The sequence below is a fragment of the Pristis pectinata genome, chromosome 1 (genome assembly GCF_009764475.1).
Source record: "Pristis pectinata isolate sPriPec2 chromosome 1, sPriPec2.1.pri, whole genome shotgun sequence".
Classification (NCBI taxonomy): domain Eukaryota; kingdom Metazoa; phylum Chordata; class Chondrichthyes; order Rhinopristiformes; family Pristidae; genus Pristis; species Pristis pectinata.
The window spans coordinates 34,273,758-34,299,920 of NC_067405.1; the positions used below are offsets into that span (position 1 = coordinate 34,273,758).

A 26,163-nucleotide genomic window follows, 5' to 3' on the forward strand; every position below is an offset into this window, starting at 1 on the left:
ATGAAACCAGCGAAATTGAAGCGCCGTTTAACAGCAGTGCATCCAGATATTGCCAGTAAGCCAAAGGAATATTTTTAAATTTTAAATTTTTTTGCTGTACCTCAAGCAGAAAGACAAAATGAAAGCCTACGCCACTGTAAATGAGAAGGCTCTTCGCGCATCATATTTGGTAGCATTACGAATAGCACGTTCCAGAAAGCCTCACACAATTGGAGAAGAGCTTATACTGCCTGCAGCAGTAGATATGTGTGAAGTTGTACTGGGAAAAGAATCCAGTCTAAAACTGAAAGCCATTCCACTGTCTGATAACAAAGCAGAAGAATTGGCGATATGGCAGAACATATACAGAGCACGTCTTCAGCAAGTCAGATTTGCGATTCAGCTGGATGAAAGTACTGATGCTGCCAGCACTGTGCAGTTGTTGGTTTATGTTCGATATTGCTGGGAAGAAGAGGCTTTGGAAGACTTTTTGCTTTGCAAGGCGCTCCCAGGGCGTACAAGCGGTGAAGAACTTTTCTGTGTGCTTGACACATTTTTTGTACAATCGGCATTGGCGTGGACACTGTATATTGGAGTATGCACGGATGGTGCTGCTGCAATGATGGGACGGAAGTCAGGTCTAGTCGTACGAGTGAAAGAAGTAGCTCCACATGTAGCAACAACTCACTGCATGATTCACCGTGAGGCTTTGGCTGCAAAGGATATGGATGAAAATCTTGCGGATGTGTTTTCCATGTGCATTAAAATCGTTAACTTTATCAAAGCCAGGCCCCTCAGTCATCGTTTGTTTGAAAACATATGCCATGAAATGGAAGCTGAGCATAAGCATTTGTTGCTACATACAGAAGTCAGATGGCTGTCATGAGGCCGCGTTGTGCAGCATGTATATGAATTGCCAGATGAACTGCTCATTTTTCTAGATAAGTATAACAGATCATTGGCACAATTCTTGACAGGTGAGACATGGGTTGCCAGATTAGCTTATCTTGCAGATATTTTCAACATTTTGAACAGCTTAAATCTGTCACTGCAAGGACCTGGCTCAAATGTTCTGAAAATACATGACAAAATCAATGCCTTCCAGAAAAAATTCCGTATCTGGAAGGGAAGATGCGAGCAAGGCACCTATGGTATGTTTCCATTGCTGGCTGAATTTCTGACAGTGAACGAGACTAAGACAGAAGCTATTGAGAGTACTGTTTTGAACCATATTCAACAGCTGTCACACTATTTCCATGAGTATTTCAGCAACGATGACATGAGTATGTTTGATTGGATTCAAAATCCGTTTGAATGCATTGCTTACTGATTTAACTGGACATGAACAAGAAGAATTGGCTGAACTGTCATCTGACAGGACTTTGCGCTTGCAGTTCAACCGAATGTCACTGTTGTCGTTCTGGATAGCATGTTCCCAGGCGTATCCACTGCTGTCCGGCAAAGCCGTCAATGTTCTGTTACCATTTGCAACCACTTACTTGTGCAAAATAACATTTTCTGCAGTCACTGCCATGAAAACCAAATACAGATCAAGATTGAATATTGAGGATGACATACGCGTATGTTTGTCGCACATACCACCATGTTTGGACAAACTCTGCAGTGCAAAACAGTCACAACCTTCACATAGCACTGAACACTGAAAGACACCGCTGGCAATTATTGGTGATTGAAATAGTCACTATTTCAATAGGACTATGTGCAGTAATTTAAGTGTTGTACGCATGAATTATCGATTGTCTGATTTTGTGGGCTTTGGGGGTCCGCCATCTAACAAGGACATGTTCTGGGGGGACGCAGCATGAAAAAGGTTGAAAACCACTGTCCTAATCCATTGTTTTCACCTCTGAGCTTGTCACTTTGTAAACATTTTGTTGCAGTAAATCTGCTGAGATCTCTTTGGCTATAAGTACTTGTAATGAAAATATTTTAAAATTCGTTCTTTATTCTTTCCTGATTCAGCAGCAAGAGGTATTTGCAAACAAAGGAGGCACTATACACGTGTTAAAGGTTATATAAAACTACTTTATTAGAGTTATATAAAGGATAAAATACAGAAAGGAAGAATACTTAAAATACAGAAGGAAGTAAAATAATACTTATCAACTAATCAATGAACTGATCTGTATAATGCTGGAGGGAACCTCAGGTGTCCGACAGCCTTTCACACAACCTTCTGTCTGTGTCTTAGCACCGGTCACAACCCAGCTTAAGGGAAGATCCTGATTTGCACAAAGAAGGTGCAAATATACCCCTTTGGGTATACCCCAAATATACCCCTTTTATACCCCTCAAAAACATAACTTTTACCCCAGTACTTTTCCATTCCTTAGTGGTAGCAGCATGTACCTTATCACTCGTGACCTTCAGCCTAAACACCTAAGTTAAAAACAGAGACAACAGGTCTGTAAAGAAGAAAGCATTCTTCACTGGTATCTAATCTTAAGGATGTGCATCAGTACTCCTGTAAGTTCTCAAAACATTCCCACATTCCGAACTAATATCATTTTGCCTTACAACCACATTTTGTGTTACACATTACTGCACATACTAAGGAGGAATCAGAAATGACATGTGGCTAACTTAACTCTTTCCTTATAGTACTCAATTAGACTTGGCAAGCATATATTACTACTCACGTAGCTCACAATGTGTTAAAGATCACACTTCAAGATGTTGCTTCCATCATTTAGAGATTTGTGCTTCTTTTGAGAAACTCTCCTTATCAGACAAGACATCTCATAATTTCAGGATTCATCACAACATCTAGCAATATCCCTTTATTTTCCATGCAGTAGCATCCAACTTTCTGTAAGAATTACATCTGGATTCTGTAATAGCAAACTTCCCTGGTGTACAGTACTTGTTGAACCTCAGAAAACTATTTTACAATGACTTCACAAAATTGAAATATTTTCTCAAACCCAACAATAATTTTAAAATGCTCTCTGTTTTTCTATAGTTCAGAAATGCTTGGCTATCTGGTTCTTGTTATTTTGCTTCCTGTACTGGTGGTACAGAGACAGTAAACAAAGAATATATCTGACAAGCATGTATATATCAAGGGCTGTGACTCTGGCTTTGGAAATGTTCCAGCTTTGGAAAAGTTCCGGCAGGGATTCCATGTTCTGGCTCTCTGTTTTATTGAGAAGGGGGCTCAAGAACTTAAGAACAGGACATCATCAAGACTCTAAACATTTCAACTTGATGTTACCAACTCTGAAAGCATTGGGAAGGCTGCAGAATTTGTAAAATCAGAGGTTAAAGGAAAAGGTAATTTAAAGATAAGACTTTCATCTCTGCCATATACAAAATATCAGTTCTTTGATCACATTGCTCGCTGTGAACTAGCTCTGTTTGTCCCACCTGTTTAAAAATGTAATGCAGTAAAGGTGCTTTGAGAATTTTCAGTTATGTGATAAGGTGCTCTACAAATATAGTTGTCTCATTTCCTTCCATACTGAAAAGTGAGACAGTAAAATTCTTTATTTGTAACAGTGCAATTCTGTATTCAAAGGGGGTGTAGATGTTGGATGGTTGAGAATGGATGAGACTGAAACTTTAGGAATTCAAAGTACATAGGAATTGGCATGAAAGTAGAGTTGAGCTTAATGATCAGCCATGGTCTCATTGATTGCAAAACTAGGCTTGAAGGTCATATGCAAAACTCCTGCTCAATTTCTTTTGTTTATATATATCTAAATATAAATGAGAAGTAATATTATTACAATTAATAAATAATTAGCTCCATATACAAGATACACTGCAGCTGTTCACCTTGGATAGCCTGTTACTACCTCCCAAACCCAGCCAACAAGCTTATAAGAAGACCATCAACTCTCTATGTCACACACCATCCTGCCTTGGAAATATGTTGCCACTTCTACATCATTGTTGGGTCTAAATCCTGCAATTTACAACCAACATTTTGACAAACATACATATCGTCATCAGGAATACAACAGTTCAAGAAGGTGGCTCTCCACCCTCTTAGAAAGGGGAACTGAGTTTGGAAGGCAAATGCTAGCCTTTCAAGTGACACCCATGTCCCATAACTAGTAAGTAAACAAGTCACCTCTTCAAAAGTTTAGAAAAGGCATGTTCAAGGTACTAACCCTGGGTGTGTAATATTGAATATAAATTCAGAAAGAAATATATTCCATTTATATTGCACATTACATGATACCAGGGAATTCCAAAGGTGAATGACTCATATCTTCATTGGATACAAAATTGGCTTTGTCATATAAGACAGAGGGTAGTGGTAGTGGGGTGTTCCTCTGACTGGAGGTCTGTGACCAGTGGTCTTCCACAAGGATCGGTGTTGAGACCTCTGTTGTTTGTGATATACGTAAATGATCTGGATGAAAATGTGGTTTGATGAGTAAGTTTTCAGGCAACAGAAACATTGCTGGAGTTGTAGAGAGTGAGGAAGGTTGCCAAAGGATACAACAGGATATAGATCAGTTGGAAATTTGGGTGGAGAAATGGCAAATAGAGTTTAATCTGGACAAGTTGGAGGTGTTGCAATTTGGAAGGTCAAATGCAAGAGGAAAGTAAATAGCAGGATGAGATGAGATGAGATATCTTTATTAGTCACTTGTACATCGAAACACACAGTGAAATGCATTTTTTTTGCGTAGAGTGTTCTGGGGGCAGCCCACAAGTGTTGCCACACTTCCGGCGCCAACATAGCATGCCCACAACCTCCAAACATATATGTCTTTGGAATGTGGGAGGAAACTGGAGAACCCGGAGGAAATCCACGCAGACATGGGGAGAACGTACGAACTCCTTACAGATGGTGGCTGGAATTGAACCCAAGTCACTGGTGCTGTAATAGTGTTGGGACCGTTAGGAACATTGAAGTACCGAGGGATCTTGGGGTGCAGGTCCATAACTCCCCAAAACTGGCAACACAGGTGAATAAGGTGGTAAAGAAAGCATAAGGTCATTGAGTATAAAAGTTGGGAATTCAGGTTACAGCTGTATAAAACTTTAGTTAGGCCACATTTGCAGTATTGTGTGCAGTGCTGCTCACCACAGTACAGGAAGGATATGGAGGCTTTGGAGAGGATGCTGAAGATGTCCACCAGGGTGTTTCCTAGGTTGGAGAGTATTAAGTATTAGGAGAGGTTGGACAAATGAATTGTTTTCTGTGGATAAGATAAGATACAGTATAGATAAGATATTTATTTATTAGTCACGTGTACATCGAAACACACAGTGAAATACGTCTTTTTGCGTTACTAAGAATGTGCTGGGGGCTGCCCGCAAGTGTCACCACTCTTCCGGCGCCAACGTAGCATGCTCACAGCTCCTAACCTGTACGTCTTTGGAACGTGGGAGGAAACTGGAGCACCCGGAGGAAACTCACACAGACACGGGGAGAACTTACAAACTCCTTACAGACAGTGGCGGAAATTGAACCCGGGTTGCTGGCGCTGTAATAGCGTTATGCTAACCGCTACACTATCGTGCCACCCCTACACTACCATGCCATGGCTGAGGGGTGACCTGATAGAAGTATATAAAATAATGTGAGGCATAGATAAGGTGGTCCTTTTCCCAGGGTGGAAATGTCAAATACTAGAGGGCTTAGGTTTAAGGTAAGAAGAGGAAAGTTTAAAGGAGACTTGCAAGGCAAGTTTTTTTTTACATTGAGGGTGGTCAATGGCTGGAAGGCACTGCCAGGGGAGGTGATAGAAGCAGTGCAAATGTTTCAGAGGCATTTGGACAGATACATGTACAGGTAGGGAATAGAGGGAAACAGACCATGTGCAGCAGATGGGATTAGTTAGATTGGTATCATGGTCAGTGCAAACATGGTGGGTCCAAGGGCCTGTTCTTGTGCTGTACTGTTCTGTAGGCTATGTTCTAACAGCTTATCCCTGTGGCAATCCTGATCTCACCCTATCTGAGATATTACAACTGCCGTATCCATCCATCTCACATCCTCTCTGCAACCTAAAGCCAACTTGTTTTCTCACTTTCCCAGTTCTGATGCAGGGCCTTTGACCTGAAACATTAACTCTGTTGCTCTTTCCATAGAGGTGTTCTTACCCTTCAGTGTATTGCTAACATTTTCTGTGCATTGGTTGAATTCCAGTTGTCTTTTGAGTGAATGTTCTGTTTGATTTCTAATATATTGAGAATAAGTTTATTTCTTAGTCAGTTCTGATTTTGGAGGAGGGTACTCTAATTGAGTCCATACATCTAGTGAGAGGCTGTTCTCTTTAATTTCTGGCAATTTTTTGATCTGTTGCACTTTCACTTGTTTTCTGGAGGGAGCTTAATGAACCTCTGGTGATTTAACACTAACACAACAACATTAAACTCCCTATATACTCATGACTGTGTGGCCAGATTCTGCTCTAACTCCATCCACAAGTTTGCAGATAATACCACCGTAGTGGGCCGTATCTCAAATAACGATGAGTCGGAATACAGGAAGGAGATAGAGAGCTTAGTGACATGGTGTCATGACAACAACCTTTCCCTCAATGTCAGCAAAACAAAAGAGCTGGTCATTGACTTCAGGAAAGGGGTCGGTGTACATGCATCTGTCTACATCAATGGTGCTGAGGTCGAGAGGGTTGAGAGCTTCAAGTTCCTGGGAGTGAACATCACCAACAGCCTGTCCTGGTCCAACCACATAGGTGCCACAGCCAAGAAAGCTCACCAGTGCTTCTACTTCCTCAGAAAGCTAAAGAAATTTGGCATGTGCCCTTTGACACTCACCAACTTTTATCAATGCACCAGAGAAAGCATCCTATCTAGATGCATCACAGCTTGGTACGGCAACTGCTCTGCCCAAGACCGCAAGAAAACTGCAGAGAGTTGCGGACACAGCCCAGCACATCACGGAAACTCGCCTCCCCTCCATGGACTCTGTCTATACCTCTCGCTGACTTGGTGAAGCAGCCAGCATAATCAAAGACCCCACCTATCCGGCTCATTCTCTCTTCTCTCCTCTCCCATCGGGCCGAAGATACAGGAGCCTGAGGGCACATACCACCATACTCAAGGACAACTTCTATCCCACTGTGATAAGACTATTGAATGGTTCCCTTATATGATGAGATGGACTCTTGACCTCATAATGTTATGACCTTGCACCTTATTATCTACCTGCAATGCACTTCCCTGTAGCTGTGACACTTTACTCTCTACTCTGTTATTGTTGTTTTTACCTGTACAACCTCAATGCACTCTTTACTAACTCAATGTATCTGCACTGTTGAATGAATTGATCTGTATGAACGGTATGCAAGACAAGTTTTTCACTGTACCTCGGTACAGTGCCAATATCCTTGGACCATAAGTAAATATAAGTGTACATAACCTTACACCGTACAACTGATACCTTTGCTTCAATATAGTTTTATCTGTGGAATTACAAAACAGTATTAGGAACAAATCAATTATAATAAAGAATAATCTGAAATTAAATGTTTTTTTGTTTCATTCAACAATTCCAGGACTATGGGGCCTGGTTAACAATGTTGAAATCGCTCTACCCTCTGGACCTTGTGAATGGCTGACAATAGATGATTATAAAGTTGTGCTGAATGTCAACCTGATTGGACTTAATGAGGTCACACTGAGCGTGACTCCACTGATAAAGAGGGCTCAAGGGAGAATAGTAAATATGTCAAGTATATTTGGCAGGCTCATTGTGACAGGTAGATCATATTCCATCTCTAAATTTGTTGTAGAAGCCTTCAATGACATCGTCAGGTGAGTTAAAAATTAAGAAGCTCTCCTTGATATTTTCCTTTTTATAACTGCATAATGTTTGGGAATCCTGATGGTTCAGTATCCAACTTACTCATTGGTCCAGGATATGAGCCAGGTATTGAGAGTGAGGACAGAGGCAGGGGCTGGAGTGTGACTGGGGCCAGGATTCAGACTGTGGGCTGGGTGTGTGATTTGGGCTTGGGGTCCAGAGCACCAGCGGCCAAGGCTCAGAGTGCTTGTATATCTCCTGCTCCCTTTAAACTCACCGGATTCACTGTAAACTTTATTATACTGCTGTATAACATGTAAAAAAAGTGAAATGAAAGTGTGTTTGGGTACTAATAGGAGTAACGTCAATGTAAAGACCATCAGGGCCGCCTATGTGTGGAGCCATGGGGGATGGCTGAGATTTTTAATGTCTATTTCTCCTCAGTGTTTACTCAAGGAAAATATCATGGATGCCAGAGAAATGAGTGTAAAAAGTAATGAGGTCTTGGATCATATGCATATTACGAGGAAGGAGGTGTTTGCAGCCTTGAAGTGCGTTAAGGTGGGCAAATCCCCAGGGCCTGACCAAGTGCACCCCTGTAACTTATGGGAGTCCAGGGAAGAAATCGTGGAGGCCCTTGTAGAGATATTTGCTTCGCCATTGGCCACTGGCAAAGTTCCAGAAGACTGGAGGGTGGCTAATGTTGTTCCATTGTTCAAGAAGGGTCGCAAGACCAGGCCAGGGAACTACAGGTTGGTAAGCATGACTTCAGTTGTAGGGAAGTTACTGGAGGGAATTCTGAGGGACAACATCTACCATCACTTGGAGAGTCAAGACTTGATCAGGAATAGTCAGCATGGTTTTGTGCATGGGAGGTCATGTCTGATGAACATTTTGGAGTTTTTCAAAAAGGTAACTAAAGGGATAGATGAAGGTAGGGCAGTGGATGTTGTCTATATGGACTTGAGTGAGGCCTTTGATAAGCTCCTGCATAGCAGACTGATTTGGAAGGTTAGGTCGATGAGATTCAGGGGGAGCTAGCGAGGCGGATTCGGAATTGGCTCGATGATAGGAAGCAGACGGTGATGTTTGAAGGCTGATTCTCTGACTTGAGGCCTGTGACTAGTGGGGTGCACCAGGGGTCAGTGTTGGGACCTCTGTTATTCATTATTTATAAAAATGACTTGGACCGGGTTCAATTCCCACTGCTGTCTATAAGGAGTCTGTATGTTCTCCCTGTGTGTCTGTGTGGGTTTCCTCTGGGTGCTCCAGTTTCCTCCCACATTCCAAAAACATACAAGTTAGGAGCTGTGGGCATGCAATGTTGGCACTGGAAGAGTGGCAACACTTGCGGGCTGCCCCCAGCACATTCTCAGTAACGCAAAAAGATGCATTTTACTGTGTGTTTCGATGTACATGTGACTAATAAATAAATATCTTATATGAATGCACATGGCACGATTAGCAAGTTTGCTAATGATACTAAATTAGGGGTTCTTGTTGACTGTGAAGCAGGTTACAATGAATTGTGAAGAGACCTTGATCAGTTAGGGAGATGGGCTGAGGAATGACAAGTGGATTTCAACTTAGATAAAGTGTGAGATGATGCTTTTTGGGAAGTCCAACAAGTGAAGGGCTGACACAGTGAATGGCAGGGCACTGACGAGCGTTGTGGAACAGAGGGACCTGGGAGTACAAGTGCACAGTTTGTTGAAAGCAGACCCGCAAGTAGACAGGGTGGTGAAGAAGGTATTTAGCACGCTGGTCTTCATCAGTCGGGGCATCAAGTTTAGGAGTAGGGACATTATGTTGCAGTTATATAAGTTGTTGGTGAGGCTGCACTTGGAGTATTGTGTACAGTTTGGGTCACCCTGTTATAGGAAAGACATTGTCAAGCTGGAGAGGATGCAGAAGAGATTTACGAGGATGCTGCCTGGACTAGAAGGCCTGAATTATAGGGAGAGGATGGCCCGCTGGACCTTGGAGTTTAGGAGAATGAGGGGTGACCTCATAGAAATTCATAAAATCATGAGGGGTATGGATAAGGTGGACGGTCATAGTCTTTTCTTAAGGGTTGGGGAGTCTATAACTAGAGGGCACAGACACAAGATAAGAGGGGAAAGATTTAAAAGAAACCTGAGAGGTAACTTCTTTACACAGAGGGTAGTGAGTACCTGGAACGAGCTGCCAGAGGAAGTGGTCGAGGTGGGTAAAATTGCAACATTTAAGAGACATTTGGATAGGTATATGGAGGGGAGGGGCTTGGAGGGTTATGAGCTGAACACGGGCAACCAGGACTAGCAGGGAGGATGCTGTGTTCGGCATGGACCAGCTGGGCCAAAGGGCCTGTTTCCGTGCTGTATTACTCTATGACTAGTCTGGAAAATCAGCTTGTCCAGCATTACCAAAGTCCCAAGGGTGCTGGATTATTGGAGTTTTACTGTGTAATAAATCTGAGCTGTTTTAATTGCCTTTACGTTTGTTTTACAAAGCTGGATCAAATGCAATGTTGTTGTGAGTTTAAACCATAATCTTTCCCATTAGAACTGGATTTGTGTTAAAGCTAATGAAAAACTGTTCGGTTAGCACATGGTTAAGAAATGTTTATTTAGATGAATTGATGCTTTTTTTCTCAGCAGTATAACTAAAGACCAGCTGGTCTGGCAGGAAGATCAGAGAGGAGACCTGGAGTCTGAGAACCATGAAGTGAAGCCTGAATATCAGCAGCGGCAGGAGGATGCTGAAGGTTACCAGGATATTCCAGCTCCTTGTCAGCAGTTTCACCTCCCAGCTGAGTGGAGGAGGGAAATATAGATGAGCAAATAGGGACACTATTGTAGAGAGGCATTTCCCTTAAGCAGCCTGCAACATCATAGTCCTCAGGGCAAGTAACCTCCTTTGCTCTTCAATCATTACCATCAATAGATTACACCAATAATCATCCTAGAGGCAGCAGATGACGCTGATATTGCCTCACATTCTGCTTTGCAGGTCCACCAATATTGGTTATAACACATCAGTGAATGAATCCTTGATTTAATTATTCATATGCCTATATCCTAGGCTGTTAGATTACTCCACATTCACCTGTGTTGTTGAAGAACACACAAGAAACCCATGAGCAGGCCTCATTTCCCTAACCAAAGTCAATAAACTACTCAAGCTGCACTATTACTGGCTTAGGTGCTGGTAGGCGGTCCTTAATTTCTACAATGGCTAGCATTGGATGAGATGAGACAGAGGTAATCAAACCCCAGCCTGCACCTCATAAGGGGGATCTGCTTTCTGGCTACAAATGACACTGGAAATCCTTCCATAACCAGATGAATACTGGAGTAGGATATCGAGTACCAAGAAAGGGAATGACTGCTCAATACAGAGTTGCGACCAGCAGAAAGGGAAAGAGATGTTCTCAAACCACAGGAGTTAAGAAACCATCAGGACATGCAATCGAACAGTGTCAGAAAGAGGAAATGATGGCCTAGAATCATATACCATGGCTGACTCCAATGCAGGAAGAACTTCAATAATTTCACACATGGTGAAGTGAAGTTCACTCTTCTCCAAGTGCAGCACTTGCCTCTCATTTTCCATACAATACAACCCCATCATTTGACTACCAATAATCTCTATCAAATGGGACTTGGATATAACATGTATATGATCCATCATACCCTTGCAGCTTCCTTATTGCTAGCAGTCAATCCTGCGAGGTACCTCACAGACAGAATAACCTGATTCTTTCAGGACAAGGTGTCAAAGAATCACTGGCATCAGATTGACTATGGGTCAAGGTCTAGAATAGCACAGCTCAGGAGTTGCTGTCACAGAAGCCAGAGCCACTGGTGAGGCTGTGACCATAGATCTTGATGATATGCTTGTGAATGATACTGCATCACACATTCTACTTCCCCTCTTCCCACAATCGCTTCCCGTTTACAAAATGCAGATGATGTAAGCATCCATCTCTAACTTCCCACCCTTACAGGCAGCCAAGAACTCCTGCTGGCCAAGCAGAACCAACATGGCTTGGAGGAAGAAGGGACTATAATTCCTGACATAACAACTGCAGCCACTAACTCCATTACTGATGTGGTGTCATTAAGATCTTAATCCGGAGGTGGAATCTGCATATGATGAGCTACTGGGCATGGGTAGATTGCATCCAGGTCAGTGAAATCAGGTTGTGCAAGCACAGGATCATGCAGAAATTCGACAGCAAAAGACTCAGATGAGAACAACGACCGTGCCACATACAGAAAAAGACTGATGTGCATGCAGAATGAAAAAACTGGGTGCCCGCCAGAAAACTTGGTTGCAATGACAAGGAGCTGAGGAGGGTCTAGTTGCATACATACACAGCTGAAAGCACAATGATGGAACTAAGTGGTATACTTTGTTTTAAATAAGACCATAAGATATAGGAGCGGAATGAGGCCATTCAGCCCATCAAGTCTTCTCTGCCATTCAATCATGGCTGTTTTTTTTTTCACCCCATTCTCCTGCCTTCTCCCTGAAGCCCTTAACCCCTGATGAAGCAACGTTGATGAAGAAAAGGGGTGGGAGATGTAAATTGAGATCAGCAGTGGATGTGGTAATACTGGAGAGAAGCTATATAGAAATTTCAGCCAGTCATAGATCTCCCAGTAAGACAGAGGCTGCTAATGCGGTCTTCCACCTGACTCCTCCTTCCTCCTCTGATTCTTCTTTTGACTCTTTATCCCATTCCTGAGCAAAAGATTGATTGGGTCCCCTCGTATTCTGCAATGTGAAGCAGCATGAACATTCTTCTATCACGTTTTCATGTAAAATAAAAGGACAAAGTAAATAATAGTGAGATGGTTAAAAGTCTGTAACACAACAGCAGTTTTATTATCTTATTTTGCAGGAGAGGGTTGAAATATTTTGGAGTAAAAGTGGCTTGTATTGAGCCAAGCTTTTTCAAAATGACCATCACTAATTTTGACCTAGTAACAGAGCAAGTTACCAATCTCTGGGAGAGGTTACCACGGGATATACAAGAAGAATATGGGGCTGATGACCTGGATAACAGTAAGTTGTTTTTTATATATACTTTAGATATTTCCAGTTAAAGAAATCCAATTGTGGAACTTATGATCCAAATGGATAATGTTACCTAAATGAAGCCTGTCTTAAGTCTCAGCAAATATTGTTCATCCACTGCCATATTTCACCTGTAGACAGCAGAATATTTTAGAAAATGCAAAATCCATTTTTCATTGATATTTATTTTCATACATAAAACATATATCTCTCAGCTGGTCCAACTGTAGTACCATATTTCCTTTTTGTTATGAACATTCTACGTTAACTTTGTAAACTATTGTTTTCAATAATCATGAAGTCCTGAAAGTGTGAGGTGCACTAATTTTGAAGAAAACAGCACATCCCCAATTCAAGCATTTCATATCAGCTTCCAGCATTCACATCTCAATTATTGCACAGTTGGATGCAAACTGCAGTCTTCTTTCCTCTAGCCCAGCAATTTGTCCCAATTCTAACCTCAAGTGTGACCAAAAACAGCACTTCAATCCCAAGCCAGGACCTTAAAGATAAAAGATCAACATTTTACCTGCATTCATGTTCCTGAATTCATTGATTCATAGAATCACAGAATTGTTACAGCACAGAAGGCTTTTAGTCAATAAACAATAGTCTAACGTAGGTGTCTTTACTGTTCAGATGCTCCAGAGATGAGTGTAGGGCCAGGGAGATGGCTTCCACTGTAGACCAGACCATTGTCCAGGTGTCCAGGCCATTGAGAACAAAATTGATGAACTAAAAGCAAGACTGACCTACCAAAAGAGAAGTGAGGGACAGCTGTGTGCTATGTCCAACTAAATGTGGCTTGTACCTGCTTCTCCTGACTGTGCCATACAACCTGAAGGCTTCTCAATTCACCAGATGGACTGTATGGCATCCTGGGGCAATGTTAGAGGTGGAGGGGTCTGCTTCTTAATCAACAACTCGTGGTGCTCAGACATGACAGTCGAGATGAGCTCCTGCTCACCCAGCTTGGAATATCAAACAGTGAAGTGTGACCCATACTACCTGCCACAGGAGTTCACTTCAGCTATCCTGACGGCAGTCTACATCCCAACTCAGACGGAGGAGAAGCCTGCACTCAATGAACTATACTCTGTGGTCAACAGCCTCGAAATGGGAGACCCTGAGGCCCTCTTCATCATTGCCGGTGACTTCAACCGGGCCAACTTCAAGAGTGTGTTATCAAAATGCTACCAGCACATCTCCTGTCCCACCAGGGGCCCAAGCACCCTTCACCATTGCTGTACAACATCAAAGATGCCTACCAAGCCACCCGTCCACACTTTGGTAAATCAGACCACCAAGCTGTACCTCTGCATACAAACAGACGCTGAAATGGGAGGATCCAGTACAGAAAGTCGTACAATGCTGGTCTGAAGAAATAGAGGAGCTTCTACTTGACTGCTATGAGTTGGTATACTGGTCCATGTTCAAAGACTCAGCAGCCAGCCTAGATGAGTATTTCACCATCGTCACAGACTTTATCAGCAAGTGTGTTGAGGACTGTGAACCAAAGAGGATGAACCAGGAGATCCACTCCCTACTGAAGTCTAGGACTGCAGCATTCAAATCATGGGACCCTGACCTTTACAAGAAACCAAGATACGACCTCCGTAAAGTTATCAGAGATGCCAAGAGACAATACCAGTTCAAAATCAAGTCCCAGACCAGCCGACAGTTGTGGCAGGGCTCACGTGCTAAAATAGGCTACAAAATGAAGTCGGGCAGCATCGTCAATAACAGCGCATCCCTTCCCGATGAGCATAACGCATTCATTGCACGTTTTGAACAGAAGCGGATTGATATGTCACCACCCACCCTGACAGCCTCCAATGCCCCTGAACCCACAATCACCATTGAGGATGTAAGATCAATCTTCTGGAGAGTGAACTCGCAGAAAGCACCTGGCCGGAATGGTGTCCCTGGCCATGTCTTTAGATCCTGTGCAGATTAGCTGGTGGGGGTATTTGCAGACATTTTTGAGGTTCCCACCTGCTTTAAGAAGACCACTATCATACTAGTACCTCAGAAAAACAAGGTAACGTGCCTTAATGACTTCTGATTGGTGGTTATGACATCCACCATAGTGAAATGCTTTGAGAAGCTGTTCAAGGCATGCATTAACTCCAGCCTCCCAGACAACCTCAACCCACTGCAATTCGCCTACTGCTGAAACAGGTCTATGTCGGACACCATCCCTCTGACCCTATACTCATCCATGGATCTCTATCTTTACTGGACAGTAAAGACATCTACGTTAGACTATTGTCTATTGACTACAGCTCCGCCTTCAATAGTATAATTCCAAGCAAACTCATCACCAAACTCTGAGACTGGGTCCTTGACTTCTTGACCAACAGACCTCAATCAGTAAGGATAGGCAGCAACACCTCTGGTATGATTATTCTCAACACTGGTGCCCCACAAGGCTGCCTCCTCAGCCCCCTATGCTACTCCCTATACATTCACAACTGCGTGGCCAGATTCTGCTCTAACTCCATCTACAAGTTTGCAGATGATACCACTGTAGTGTGCCATATCTCAAATAACAATGAGTCAGGGTACAGGACGGAGATAGAGAGCTTAGTGTCATGGTGTCATGACAACAACCTTTCCCTCAATGTCAGCAAGACAAAAGAGCTGGTTATTGACTTCAGGAAAGGGGGCAGTGTACATGCACCTGTCTACATCAATCGTGCTGAGATCGAGAGGGTTGAGAGCTTCAAGTTCCTAGGAGTGAACATCACCAATAGCCTGTCCTGGTCCAACCACATTGACGTTACGGCCAAGAAAGCTCACCAGCACCTCTGCTTCCTCAGGAGGCTAAAGAAATTTGGCATGCCCCCTTTGAGACTCACCAACTTTTATCGATGCACCATAAGAAAGCATCCTATCTGGATGCATCACGGCTTGGTATGGCAACTGCTCTGCCTGGGACTGCAAGAAACTGTAGAGTTGTGGACACAGCTCAGCACATCACAGAAACCAGCCTCCCCTCCATGTACTCTGTCTATACCTCTCGCTGCCTTGGTGAAGCAGCCAGCATAATCAAAGACCCCACCCACCTGGGTCATTCTCTCTTCTCCCCTCTCCCATCAGGCAGAAGATACAGGAGCCTGAGGGCACATACCACCAGGCTCAAGGACAGCTTCTACCCCACTGTGATAAGACTATTATATGGTTCCCTTATACAATGAGATAGACTCTTGACCTCACAATCTACCTTGTTATGACTGTGCACCTTATTGTCCACCTGCACTGCACTTCCTCTGTAGCTGTGACACTTTACCCTGTATTCTGTTGTTGGTTTTACCCTGTACTACCTCAATGCACTGTGTAGTGAATTGATCTGTACGAAAGGTATGCAAGACAAGTTTTTCACTGTACCTCGGTATAAGTGACAATAATAAACCAATACATTAGCTAATAGTATGCTGGAGAGTTTCAGTCTCACCTGCAGCCCAGCCCTCTTCTGAGGTAAGTGGCTATGTCTGGTCGGTCCTGGAAATCCTGGAGTGGAGCCACCTGGACTGCTCAAGGACAGACCTGGAGTAGTTTCAACTGGACTGGAAGGTAAGTGATTTCTTCTGGGCTGACCTGGAAGACCTGGACTGGATTCAGCTGGCCTGTGAGGTAAGTTGTTGTCCCCATACAGGTCTGAAGGTCCTGAAGAGGAGTGGGCTGCCCCAGCAGGTAAGTGGGGGCATTGAGGGCAGCCTTGGCATCAGGACTTGGCCCTGGGTGCCCTGTAGGGTCGGGCATCTGATCCAGAGAGCCCCTGGCGTCAGGCATCCCTGCAGGTTGGGCCTAGCATTGGGTTGGCCCTCGGGCTCTGGCCCCTGCTGCCTCTGATAGTCGGGCCTCACGTTGGGTCAGGCCTTGGGACCCAGCCTCCGCTGCCTCTGATGGTTAGGCCTCATGTCAGATTTAAAATATTTAAAGTGGAAGCAGTTAAATTTTGAAAGATAGGGGAAGTGTGAGCAATAGAGACCTGGGACAGAGGGGGAGTTGGGGCCTGGGGTAGGTCAGCCATGATGGGAGGCAAGCTTGAGGAGCCAGGCGGCCTCCTCCCACTTCCATAGTCTTGTGTTCTACATGTGTTCAGATACTTCAGTGTCCTTTTTTGAGAACTCCACTTCACCCAGGCTCTCTTTTGAAAGCATGCAGGAAGTGAGCCTTTACTGCACAAGCCAACAACTCATCCCAAAATTTGGCTGACTCCTGGGAAAATAAAATCTGCCTCACAACTAACTTAGCCCTACCTTTGTGTAAACAATATTTATGTTCCTAATGTTCTCCAATATGTCATATTTGGTGCTTGTCAATATCATCGTTGAAGTACATGTTTATTTAAATGTACTCTTGATATTGTTTTACAGTGTTTGCAGAAATGAGAAAAATTATGAGAAATTTAGACCCAGATTTGATGAAAGTGGTGTGGTGCATGAATCATGCTCATCCTTGCACTCGGTACTCTGTTGGAAGAGGTGCAAAACTTTTCTGGATTACTTTCTCGTACATGCCAACCACCAACTCTGATTTTGTGCTCGGTATGAATGATACTAAGCCAGCAAAAGCTGTCTTTTAACATTCTATTGGGATTGATTCTTTATCATGAAAAGGAATTGCTGCCATTTTAAAATACGGCACAATAAAATTTTGCTCTATCAAGACCACTCAAATAATTACAAATCAAGTGTTATTACATAAATCTTTATAAAAAAAGTAATGGCAAAATTACAATTAATTTTTGATTATTTTTATAAAATTGATTGAAGTAAATTTATTGATTAATAGTAATTGCGTTATCAATTCAAATATTTTTTAATTTTTTTATTTTATATTTTATTCAAATAAGAAAAGGTCATAGTTTTGATTTATATGTCTTCCTCGATTCTGCAGTTTGTTCTATTGTGTAAACATATATTTTACAAATTTCTGGAAAAGTTCTTCAGCCACCCAGTTGAATTTTTGGAAAGCAGTAAGTGAACCCTTTCAAGGCAAGATCCCTATAACAAAGGAGCATTGCTGGAATTGAGTTCCAATTGTGACTAAAAGTTAAAAAAAAGAATTCCAAAGAAATAAAGGGTAAGTTCATTATGAGATGAGGGAAGTCATCCTTCACTTTGCCCTACTGTTGCTTCTTGGGCTGATGGCTAGTAAACTATAACCAGAGTCTCATAAGGTAGCCCTCCAGAATCTCACTCTTATATAGAGATACAAGAGATTCTGCAGATGCTGGAATCTGGAGCAACACACACAAAATGCTGGAGGAACCCAGCAGGTCAGGCAGCATCTACGGAGGGAAATAAACAGTTGACATTTTGGGTCAAGACCCTTGGGTCAAGGGCTTTTTGCTTTGGAGAGAAGGAGGATGAGAGGTGACTTGATAGAGGTGTACAAGATGATAAGAGGCATAGATCGAGTGGGCAGTGAAAGACTTTTTCCCAGGGTGAAAATGGCTAACAATGAGGGGGCATAATTTTAAGGTGATTGGAGGAAGGTATAAGGGGGATGTCAGAGGTAAGTTTTTTTTCTACACAGAGAGTGGTGGGTGCGTGAAACGCACGGCTGGCAGAGGTTGTGGGGGCAGATACATTAGGGACATTTAAGATACTCTTAGATAGACACATGAATAATGGAGAAATGATGGGAAGGGTTAACATTTGGGAGGGAAGGGTTAGATCGATATTAGAGCAGGATAAAATGTTGGCACAACATTGTGGGCCGAAGGGCCCACAGGAATAAGGGAAGACGGTGGGGGGGGGGGGGGTGGGGAAGAAAGGTGGTGGAAGAGAAATCCCATTCACTCTGCTGCTTCTGTTCCCATGATGAGGCTTTCCATTCCAGGACATTTGAGATGTCATCCTTTTTCAGTAAAAGGGGTTTCCCTTCCACCACCATCAATGCTGCCCTCAACTGCATCGCCTCCATTTCCCGCACGTCTGCCCTCACCCCATCCCCCCGCCCCCCGACCTAACAGGACAGGGTCCCCCCTGTCCTCACCTGCCATCCCACAAGCCTCTGCTTCCAACACATCATTCTCCGCGACTTCTGCCATCTCCAATGGGATCCCACCATCAGGCTCATCTTCCCCTCCCTCTTCGCTTTCCGCAGGGATTGCCCTCTCTTGTGTGACTCCCTTGTCCACTCGTCCCTACGCACTGATGACCCTCCCACCACTTATCCCTACGAACGCTCCAAGTGCTACACCTGTCCCTAGGCCTCCTCCCTCCCCACCATTCAGGGCCCCAGACAGTCCTTCCAGGTGAGGCAGCTCTTCACCTGTGAATCCAAGGGTGTCATTTATTGCATCCTGTGTTCCCAGTGCGGCCTTCTCTACATTGGTGAGACCCACCACAGATTGGGTGACCGCTTCGTCGAGCACCTTTGCTCCGTCCGCCACAAAAGGAAGGATCTCCGGGTGGCCATCCACTTCAATTCCACATCCCACTCCCATACTGACATGTCTATCCACGGCCTCCACTACGGCTGCATTGAGGTCAGACTCAGGTTGGAGGACCAACACCTCATATTCTGCCTAGGTTGTCTCCAACCTGACAGCCTCATCATCGATTTCTCTAACTTCCGGTAACCCCTCCCCCCCTTCCCCCCCCCTTTTTCTTCCCCCGTTGTCTTCCCTCATTCCTGTGTCCCCCTCACCCCTTCTCTTTCCCCTCCCCCGCCCTCATGACCTGTCCATCTATTCCCCATTTTTCTCCATGGCCTACTGTCCACTCCTTCTGGATTCCTTCTTCAGCACTTTGCCTCTCCTACCTATCATCTCTCAGCTTCTGACATCACTCCCTTTCACCCTCCCTCATCCACCCACCTACCTTCCCCTCTCACCTGGACTCACATCACCCGCTAGCCTGTGCTCCTCCCCCTTCCATCTTATTCTGGCTTCTGCCTTCTTCCTTTCCAGTCCTGATGAAAGGTCTTGACCTACAACGTTGACTATTTCTCTCCATAGATGCTGCCTGAACTGCTGAGTTCCTCACTCTTATTTAGATTGCTTACTTATATTCAATAAATACTTGTATTTATTTACACTTATGTCCAATTCTTATGTTAAATACTTATATACATAGAACATAGAACATTACAGCACAGTACAAGCCCTTCGGCCCACAATGTTGTGCCAACATTTTATCCTGCTCTAAGATATATCTAATCCTTCCCTCCCACATAGCACTCCATTTCTCTATCATCCATGTGCCTATCTAAGAGTCTCTCAAATGTCCCTAATATATCTGCCCCACAACCTCTGCTGGAAGTGCGTTCCATGCACCCACCACTCTGTGTAAAAAAAAAACTCACCCCTGACATCCCCCTTATATCTTCCTCCAATCACCTTAAAATTATGCCCCCTCGTGTTAGCCATTGTCGCCCTGGGAAAAAGTCTCTGACTGTCCACTCGATTTATGCCTCTTATCATCTTGTATAAGTCTATCAAGCCACCTCTCATCCTCCTTCTCTCCAAAGAAAAAAGCCCTAGCTCACTCAACCTATTTTCATAAGATATGCTCTCCAATCCAGGCAACATCATGGTAAATCTCCTCTGCACCCTCTCTAAAGCTTCCACATCCCTCCTATAATGAGGAAACCAGAACTGAACAAAATACTCCAAGTGTGGTCTGACCAGAGTTCTATAGAACTGCAACATCACCTCGCGGCTCTTGAAATCAATACGCTAACTAATGAGGGCCAACGCTCCATACGCCTTCTTAACAACCCTATTGACCTGTGTGGCAACCTTGAGGGATCTATAGACATGGACACCAAGATCCCTGTTTCTCCTCATTCCTGCCATTAACCTTGTATTCTGCCTTCAAATTCGATCTCCCGAAGTGTATCACTTCGCACTTATCCAGGCTGAACTCCATCTGCCACTTCTCAGCCCAGCTCTGCATTCTATCAATATCCTGTTGTAATCTACAGCAACCTTCTACACTATCTACAACACCACCAACCTTTGTATCATCAGCAAACTTACTAACCCACACTTCCACATCCTCCTCCAAGTCATTTATAAAAATCACAAAGAGCAGGGGTCCCAGAACAGATCAATGCAGAACACCACTGGTCACTGACCTCCAGGCAGAATATGCTCCACCTACCACCACCCTCTGTCTTTTATGAGAAAGCCAATTCTGAATCCATGCAGCCAAGTTTCCCTGGGTCCCATGCCTCCTGACTTTTTGAATGAGCCTTCCATGAGGAACATTATCAAACACCTTACTAAAATCCATGTACACCATATCCACTGCTCTACCTTCAATTTGTTTTGTCACCTCCTCGAAAAACTCACTCAGGCAAGTGAAGCACAACCTGCCCCTCACAAAGCCATGCTGACTGTCTCTAATCAGCCTATGCTTCTTTAAATGCCCATAAATCCTGTCTCTAAGAATCTTTTCCAGTAATTTGCCCATCACTGAAGTAAGACTCATGGTCTGTAGTTCCCAGGGTTATCCCTACTCCCTTTCTTGAACAAAGGAACAACATTTGCCACCCTCCAATCATCTGGAACTACTCCTGTGGCCAGTGAAGATGCAAAGATCATTGCCAAAGGCGCAGCAATCTCTCCCCTCATTTCCTGTAGAAACCTTGAATACATCTCGTCTGGACCCAGTGACTTATCTATCCTAATTTCCAGCACATCCTCTTTCCTTACATCAACATGACCTAGCATATCAGTCTGTTTTACGCCATCCTCACCAACGTCAAGGTCTCTCTCACTGGTGAATACTGAAGCAAAGTATTCATTAAGGACCTCCCATACCTCTTCCGACTCCAGGCACATGTTTCCTCTTTTATCCCTGATCGGTCCTACCCTCACTCTAGTCATCCTCCTATTCTTCACATACATGTAGAACATGTTGGGTTTTCCTTGATCCTACTCACCAAGGCCTTCTCATGATCCCTTCTAGCTCTCCCAAGTCCATTCTTAAGCTTCCTCCTGGCTACCTTGTAACTCTCCAGAGCCCTGTCTGATCCATGCTGTCTAAACCTCAGGTAAGCTTCTTTCTTCCTCTTGACAAGATATTCTACATCTCCTGTCAACCATGGTTCCTTCACTCTACCATCCTTACCCTGCCTCGGTGGGACAAACCTATCCAGAAGCCCATGCAAGTACTCCCTAAACAACCTCCACATTTCCGCTGTGCACTTCCCCAAGAAAATCTGTTCCCAATTTACGCTCCCAAGTTCCTGCCGAATAGCATCATAATTCCCCGTCCCCCAGTTAAATACATTCCCATATTGTCAGCTCCTATCCCTCTCCAAGGCTATGGTAAAGGTCAAGGAGTTATGGTCACTATCTCCAAATACTCTCCCACTGAGAGATCTGAAACCTGATCAGGCTCATTGCCTAGTACCAGGTCCAGAACAGCCTTTCATCTAGTCGGCCTGTCCACATACTGTGTCAGGAATCCTTCTTGGACGCACCTAACAAACTCCTTCCCATTAATCCCCTTTACACTAAGGAGATGCCAATCAATATTTGAGAAGTTGAAATCACTCATGACAACAACCCTGTTATTTTTGCATCTCTCCAAAATCTGCCTCCTGATCTGTTCCTCAGCATCTCTGCTGCTATTGGGGGGTCTGTAGCATACTCCCAATAGAGTGATCACTCCCTTCCTGTTTCTGACTGCCACCCACACTGACTCAGTAGACAATCCTTCCAGGACATCCTCCCTTTCTATAGCTGTGACACTGTCCCTGATCAGCAAAGCCACTCCCCCACCTCATTTACCCCCATCCCTGTCCCTTTTGAAACATCTAAACTCCAGAATATCCAGCAGCCATTCCTGCCCTTGCGACAGCCAAGTGTCTGTAATGGCCACAATGTCATAGTTCCATGTACTTAACCATGCCCTAAGTTCATCAGCCTTGTTCCTGATACTTCTCACATTAAAGTAGACACATTTGAACCCATCCAACTGACTGCAATTTTTCCCTTTCAACTGCCTATCCTTCCACAGTCTTTCTACACTCTGCATCTACTTGTACACTAAATGCACCAACGTCTCACCTATCACTTGGGTTCCCATCCCCCGCCAAACTAATTTAAACACTGCAACAGCTCTAGCAAACCTCCCCGCAAGGATATTGGTCCCCCTCCAGTTCAGGTGCAACCTGTCCCTTTTGTACAGGTCATGCCTTCCCCAGAAGAGATCCCAATGATCCACAAATCTGAAACCCTGCCTCCTGCACCAACTCCTCAGCCACACATTCATCTGCCAAATCTACCTACTGTTACCCTCACTGGCAAGTGGCACAGGCAGCAATCCAGAGATTATTACCCTTGGGTGTCGAATTCGGTCGGAGAGAAGACTCAAAAGACCACTGTTCTTGTTCAATCTCTTTATTACTTGATCCGAGGAGAGAGCACCAAGCCAGGCACCTACGTCCTGGACTGGGTGGTCTCTGAGATACATTGATCTACATACATTCTTGTACTTTTTCAGAGGTGCAAACAATTACCATACAAGGAATGATCATGCATTAGTCAGGCAGCATGGCACTCATTTTCTACATCGTGATTGGTTACAAAGGAATTTACTTAAAGAAGTTACTATTTCTACAAAAGCTATAGTTCCTTAATCTTTTCAGACCATCTTGTTCCACCAATTGTCTTTGTATACATAAGGGTTCTCATGGTGGGCTCAGGGTCAGTTTAGTGGAGCAAGAGTCAAGTCTGCAGACTTGCTGAGACAAGAACTGATTTTACTGTATAATCATATCTCAAGGCTGAAGAAAACTAGCTGAAGCAAGCAAAATCTCTGAAGCAAGGCACTACAAAGCAAATCACAGTTATTTCAAGCAGTCTATTACAGCCATAGTGATGTACCCTTAAATTCTCTTTTCAGGGCTCACAATCTTTTACTCTCCTAACCTTTCATTATACCTTATACACATTCTCATGGGGTCCTGCTTTTCAGCTTCCTACCTAGCTCCCTGTATTCCCTCTTCAGGACCTCATTCCTTTTCCTTCCTATGTCATTGGTACCAATATGTAACATGACCTCTGGCTATGCACCCTTCCCCTTCAGAATGCTGTGGACCCGATCCGAGACCTCACTGACCCTGGCACCCGGGAGGCAACATACCATCCGGGAGTCTCTTTCACACCCACAGAATCTCCTGTCTGCCCCCCCTTACTTATGGAATCCCCTATCACTACCGCCCTCCTCTTCTCCCCCCTTCCCTTCTCCACCACATGACCAGGCTCTGTGCCAGAGACCGGGTCAATGCGGCTTTCCTCTGGTAACAGTATCCAACAGTATCCAAGGTGGTATACCTGTTATTGAGGGGAACAGCCACTACCTGCCTATTCTCTGTCCTTCTTCTGACAGTCACCCAGCTCTCTACCTCCTGCAGCTTTGGAGTGACTGCCTCCCTGTAGCTCTTGTCAATGAGCTCCTCAGTATCCCATAGGAACCGAAGGTCATCCAGCTGCAGCTCCAGTTCCCTAACACGGTTTGTAAGGAGCTGCAGCTGGATGCACCTCATGCAGATGTAGTTATCAGGGAGACTGGATGTCTCCCAGAACTCCCACATTTCACAAGTTGAACACACCATTGATCCTGGAGCCATTCTCACTACTCTGGCCTGACACTAAAGTAAACACCAAAGCAAAGAAAGAAAGGAACTTACCAGAGACTTACCTTCGCCTCTTCTCGCCGAAGCCTCTTGAGCCAAAGCTTCAATACCCCACTCTAACACTGGCCCACTGCAACAATGGCCGCTCCCAAAATGGCTGCTCCGCTTATACCTGCCTTGCCTTTATTTGCTGCTGTTAATAAGCAAATCAACCGGTAACAATTTGCAAATGCACCTCCCTCCTTTAGAATCTTGCAAGGTGAAACTCACAAGCACAGGCACAGAGAATCACCTCTTTTCAAAGCTCCCATTCCAACTCCTGACTCTGCCAGGTCATATACTTACGTTCAATTATCCTGTTTGGATAATTAAGAGTTGTTTGCAATGTGCTTTACATGGACATGCCTTTACGTGTGTCAATAAATATGAAAATAAATTCCACATAGTTATACACCCTGACCAATACCTAAAATATGAAACGAGGTATTGTATTAAAATCAGTCAAAGTGAGATTAAAGGAATCAAATATACTAGAAATTAACTTTTGACATGAGAGAACAGAATAATTAGAATAATCATTGTGTAACAGCAACTGGAAAAGCTGAGAAGTATTCTGATAGATTACGGGAAAGGAAATTAGTTAGTACGGGAAATCAGAGAAATTTACAAAATTCACTAGCCTCTTTCACTCCTGAGGAAGATTTAAGTTCCTGATGCAGGCGAGGTGAGAGCTACTAAATGATAACAGATGTCAGAAGCAAAAGATGAATACATGCCAGGCTCAGATTTGTCACGTGAATGTCCTGAAGATGAGTCCAATCATCCCAGAAGACCTTTTGGATTGACTCACATAGCCTTATAAGCAACTGAAATCCTTGCTAAACCTACAAGCTTACCGGCTAAATATATTTGATACAGTCATATACAAGTCCATTAACTAATTAGCTACAAACAGACTTTCATTTCAATTAATCTTGGTTACTTAATATCAGCTATCTGCATTTGAAAATAATATTGGTTTCTAATAAGGGAAACATGGTAATGTGAAATAGAAACTACTTCTGCAATGTTTGCTACTGATAGAAATTTATCCTGGAAATAGTTACTTCTGTCTCATTACTACTTAACATTAAATTGTCAATTATATTCTTCCAAGTGGCTTAATAAAGAAATATAAGCTTGTGATTTCATGACGTGGTGTTCTCCTTATTGGACTTAGAGAAGAGAAGTTAACTTCTTCACTCAGTGGTTTATATGCATCCTGATATGGATGAAGTGGTGAGAGTCGAATTGATAGTGTAGGTATTCATATAACATGCAGTAATTTAAACTAAGTAGTTAGGGGAAAGGTTCTGGTGAGGGTAAATTTAGAAAGTTTAAGAGAACGAATCAGCTGATTGTCCAGAGTTGTGTAGTGGCTAATGATAACTGAGGAAGGGATAGAGCACACCAACATATAAGTAATTCACTGATTAGAATCAGAGCAGAGAAAAAAAAGGTACACATACAAAATTAAAGTCACTTTATATGCGTGCGCACAGCATTCATAAAAAGAGGGATGAATTAAGTGGGTACATCTAATGGTCATTATGGAGATAAAGGCTGGGAATTAAATATTCCACAATTATCTTTTAGGTGAACTGGAAATGGAAGATAATAAACTGATAATAAAGGATGGAGTAAAGCCAATAAAGACAAAGCATCTCAAGAAGCAGATTCAGATTGGGGACAAAGACAGAGCAAGGGGCAGGAAACATTGA

The 26,163-nt window shown here is 43.6% G+C and overlaps 1 protein-coding gene across 1 annotated transcript; it reads left to right on the forward strand.

The window, feature by feature from the left end:
* On the forward strand, positions 1-26,163 carry LOC127576750 (short-chain dehydrogenase/reductase family 9C member 7-like). Its single transcript, XM_052027468.1, is given in 6 exon segments — positions 1-55; positions 2,963-3,031; positions 3,034-3,273; positions 7,482-7,740; positions 12,618-12,781; positions 26,039-26,163. Coding segments are annotated over 6 exon segments (912 nt in total).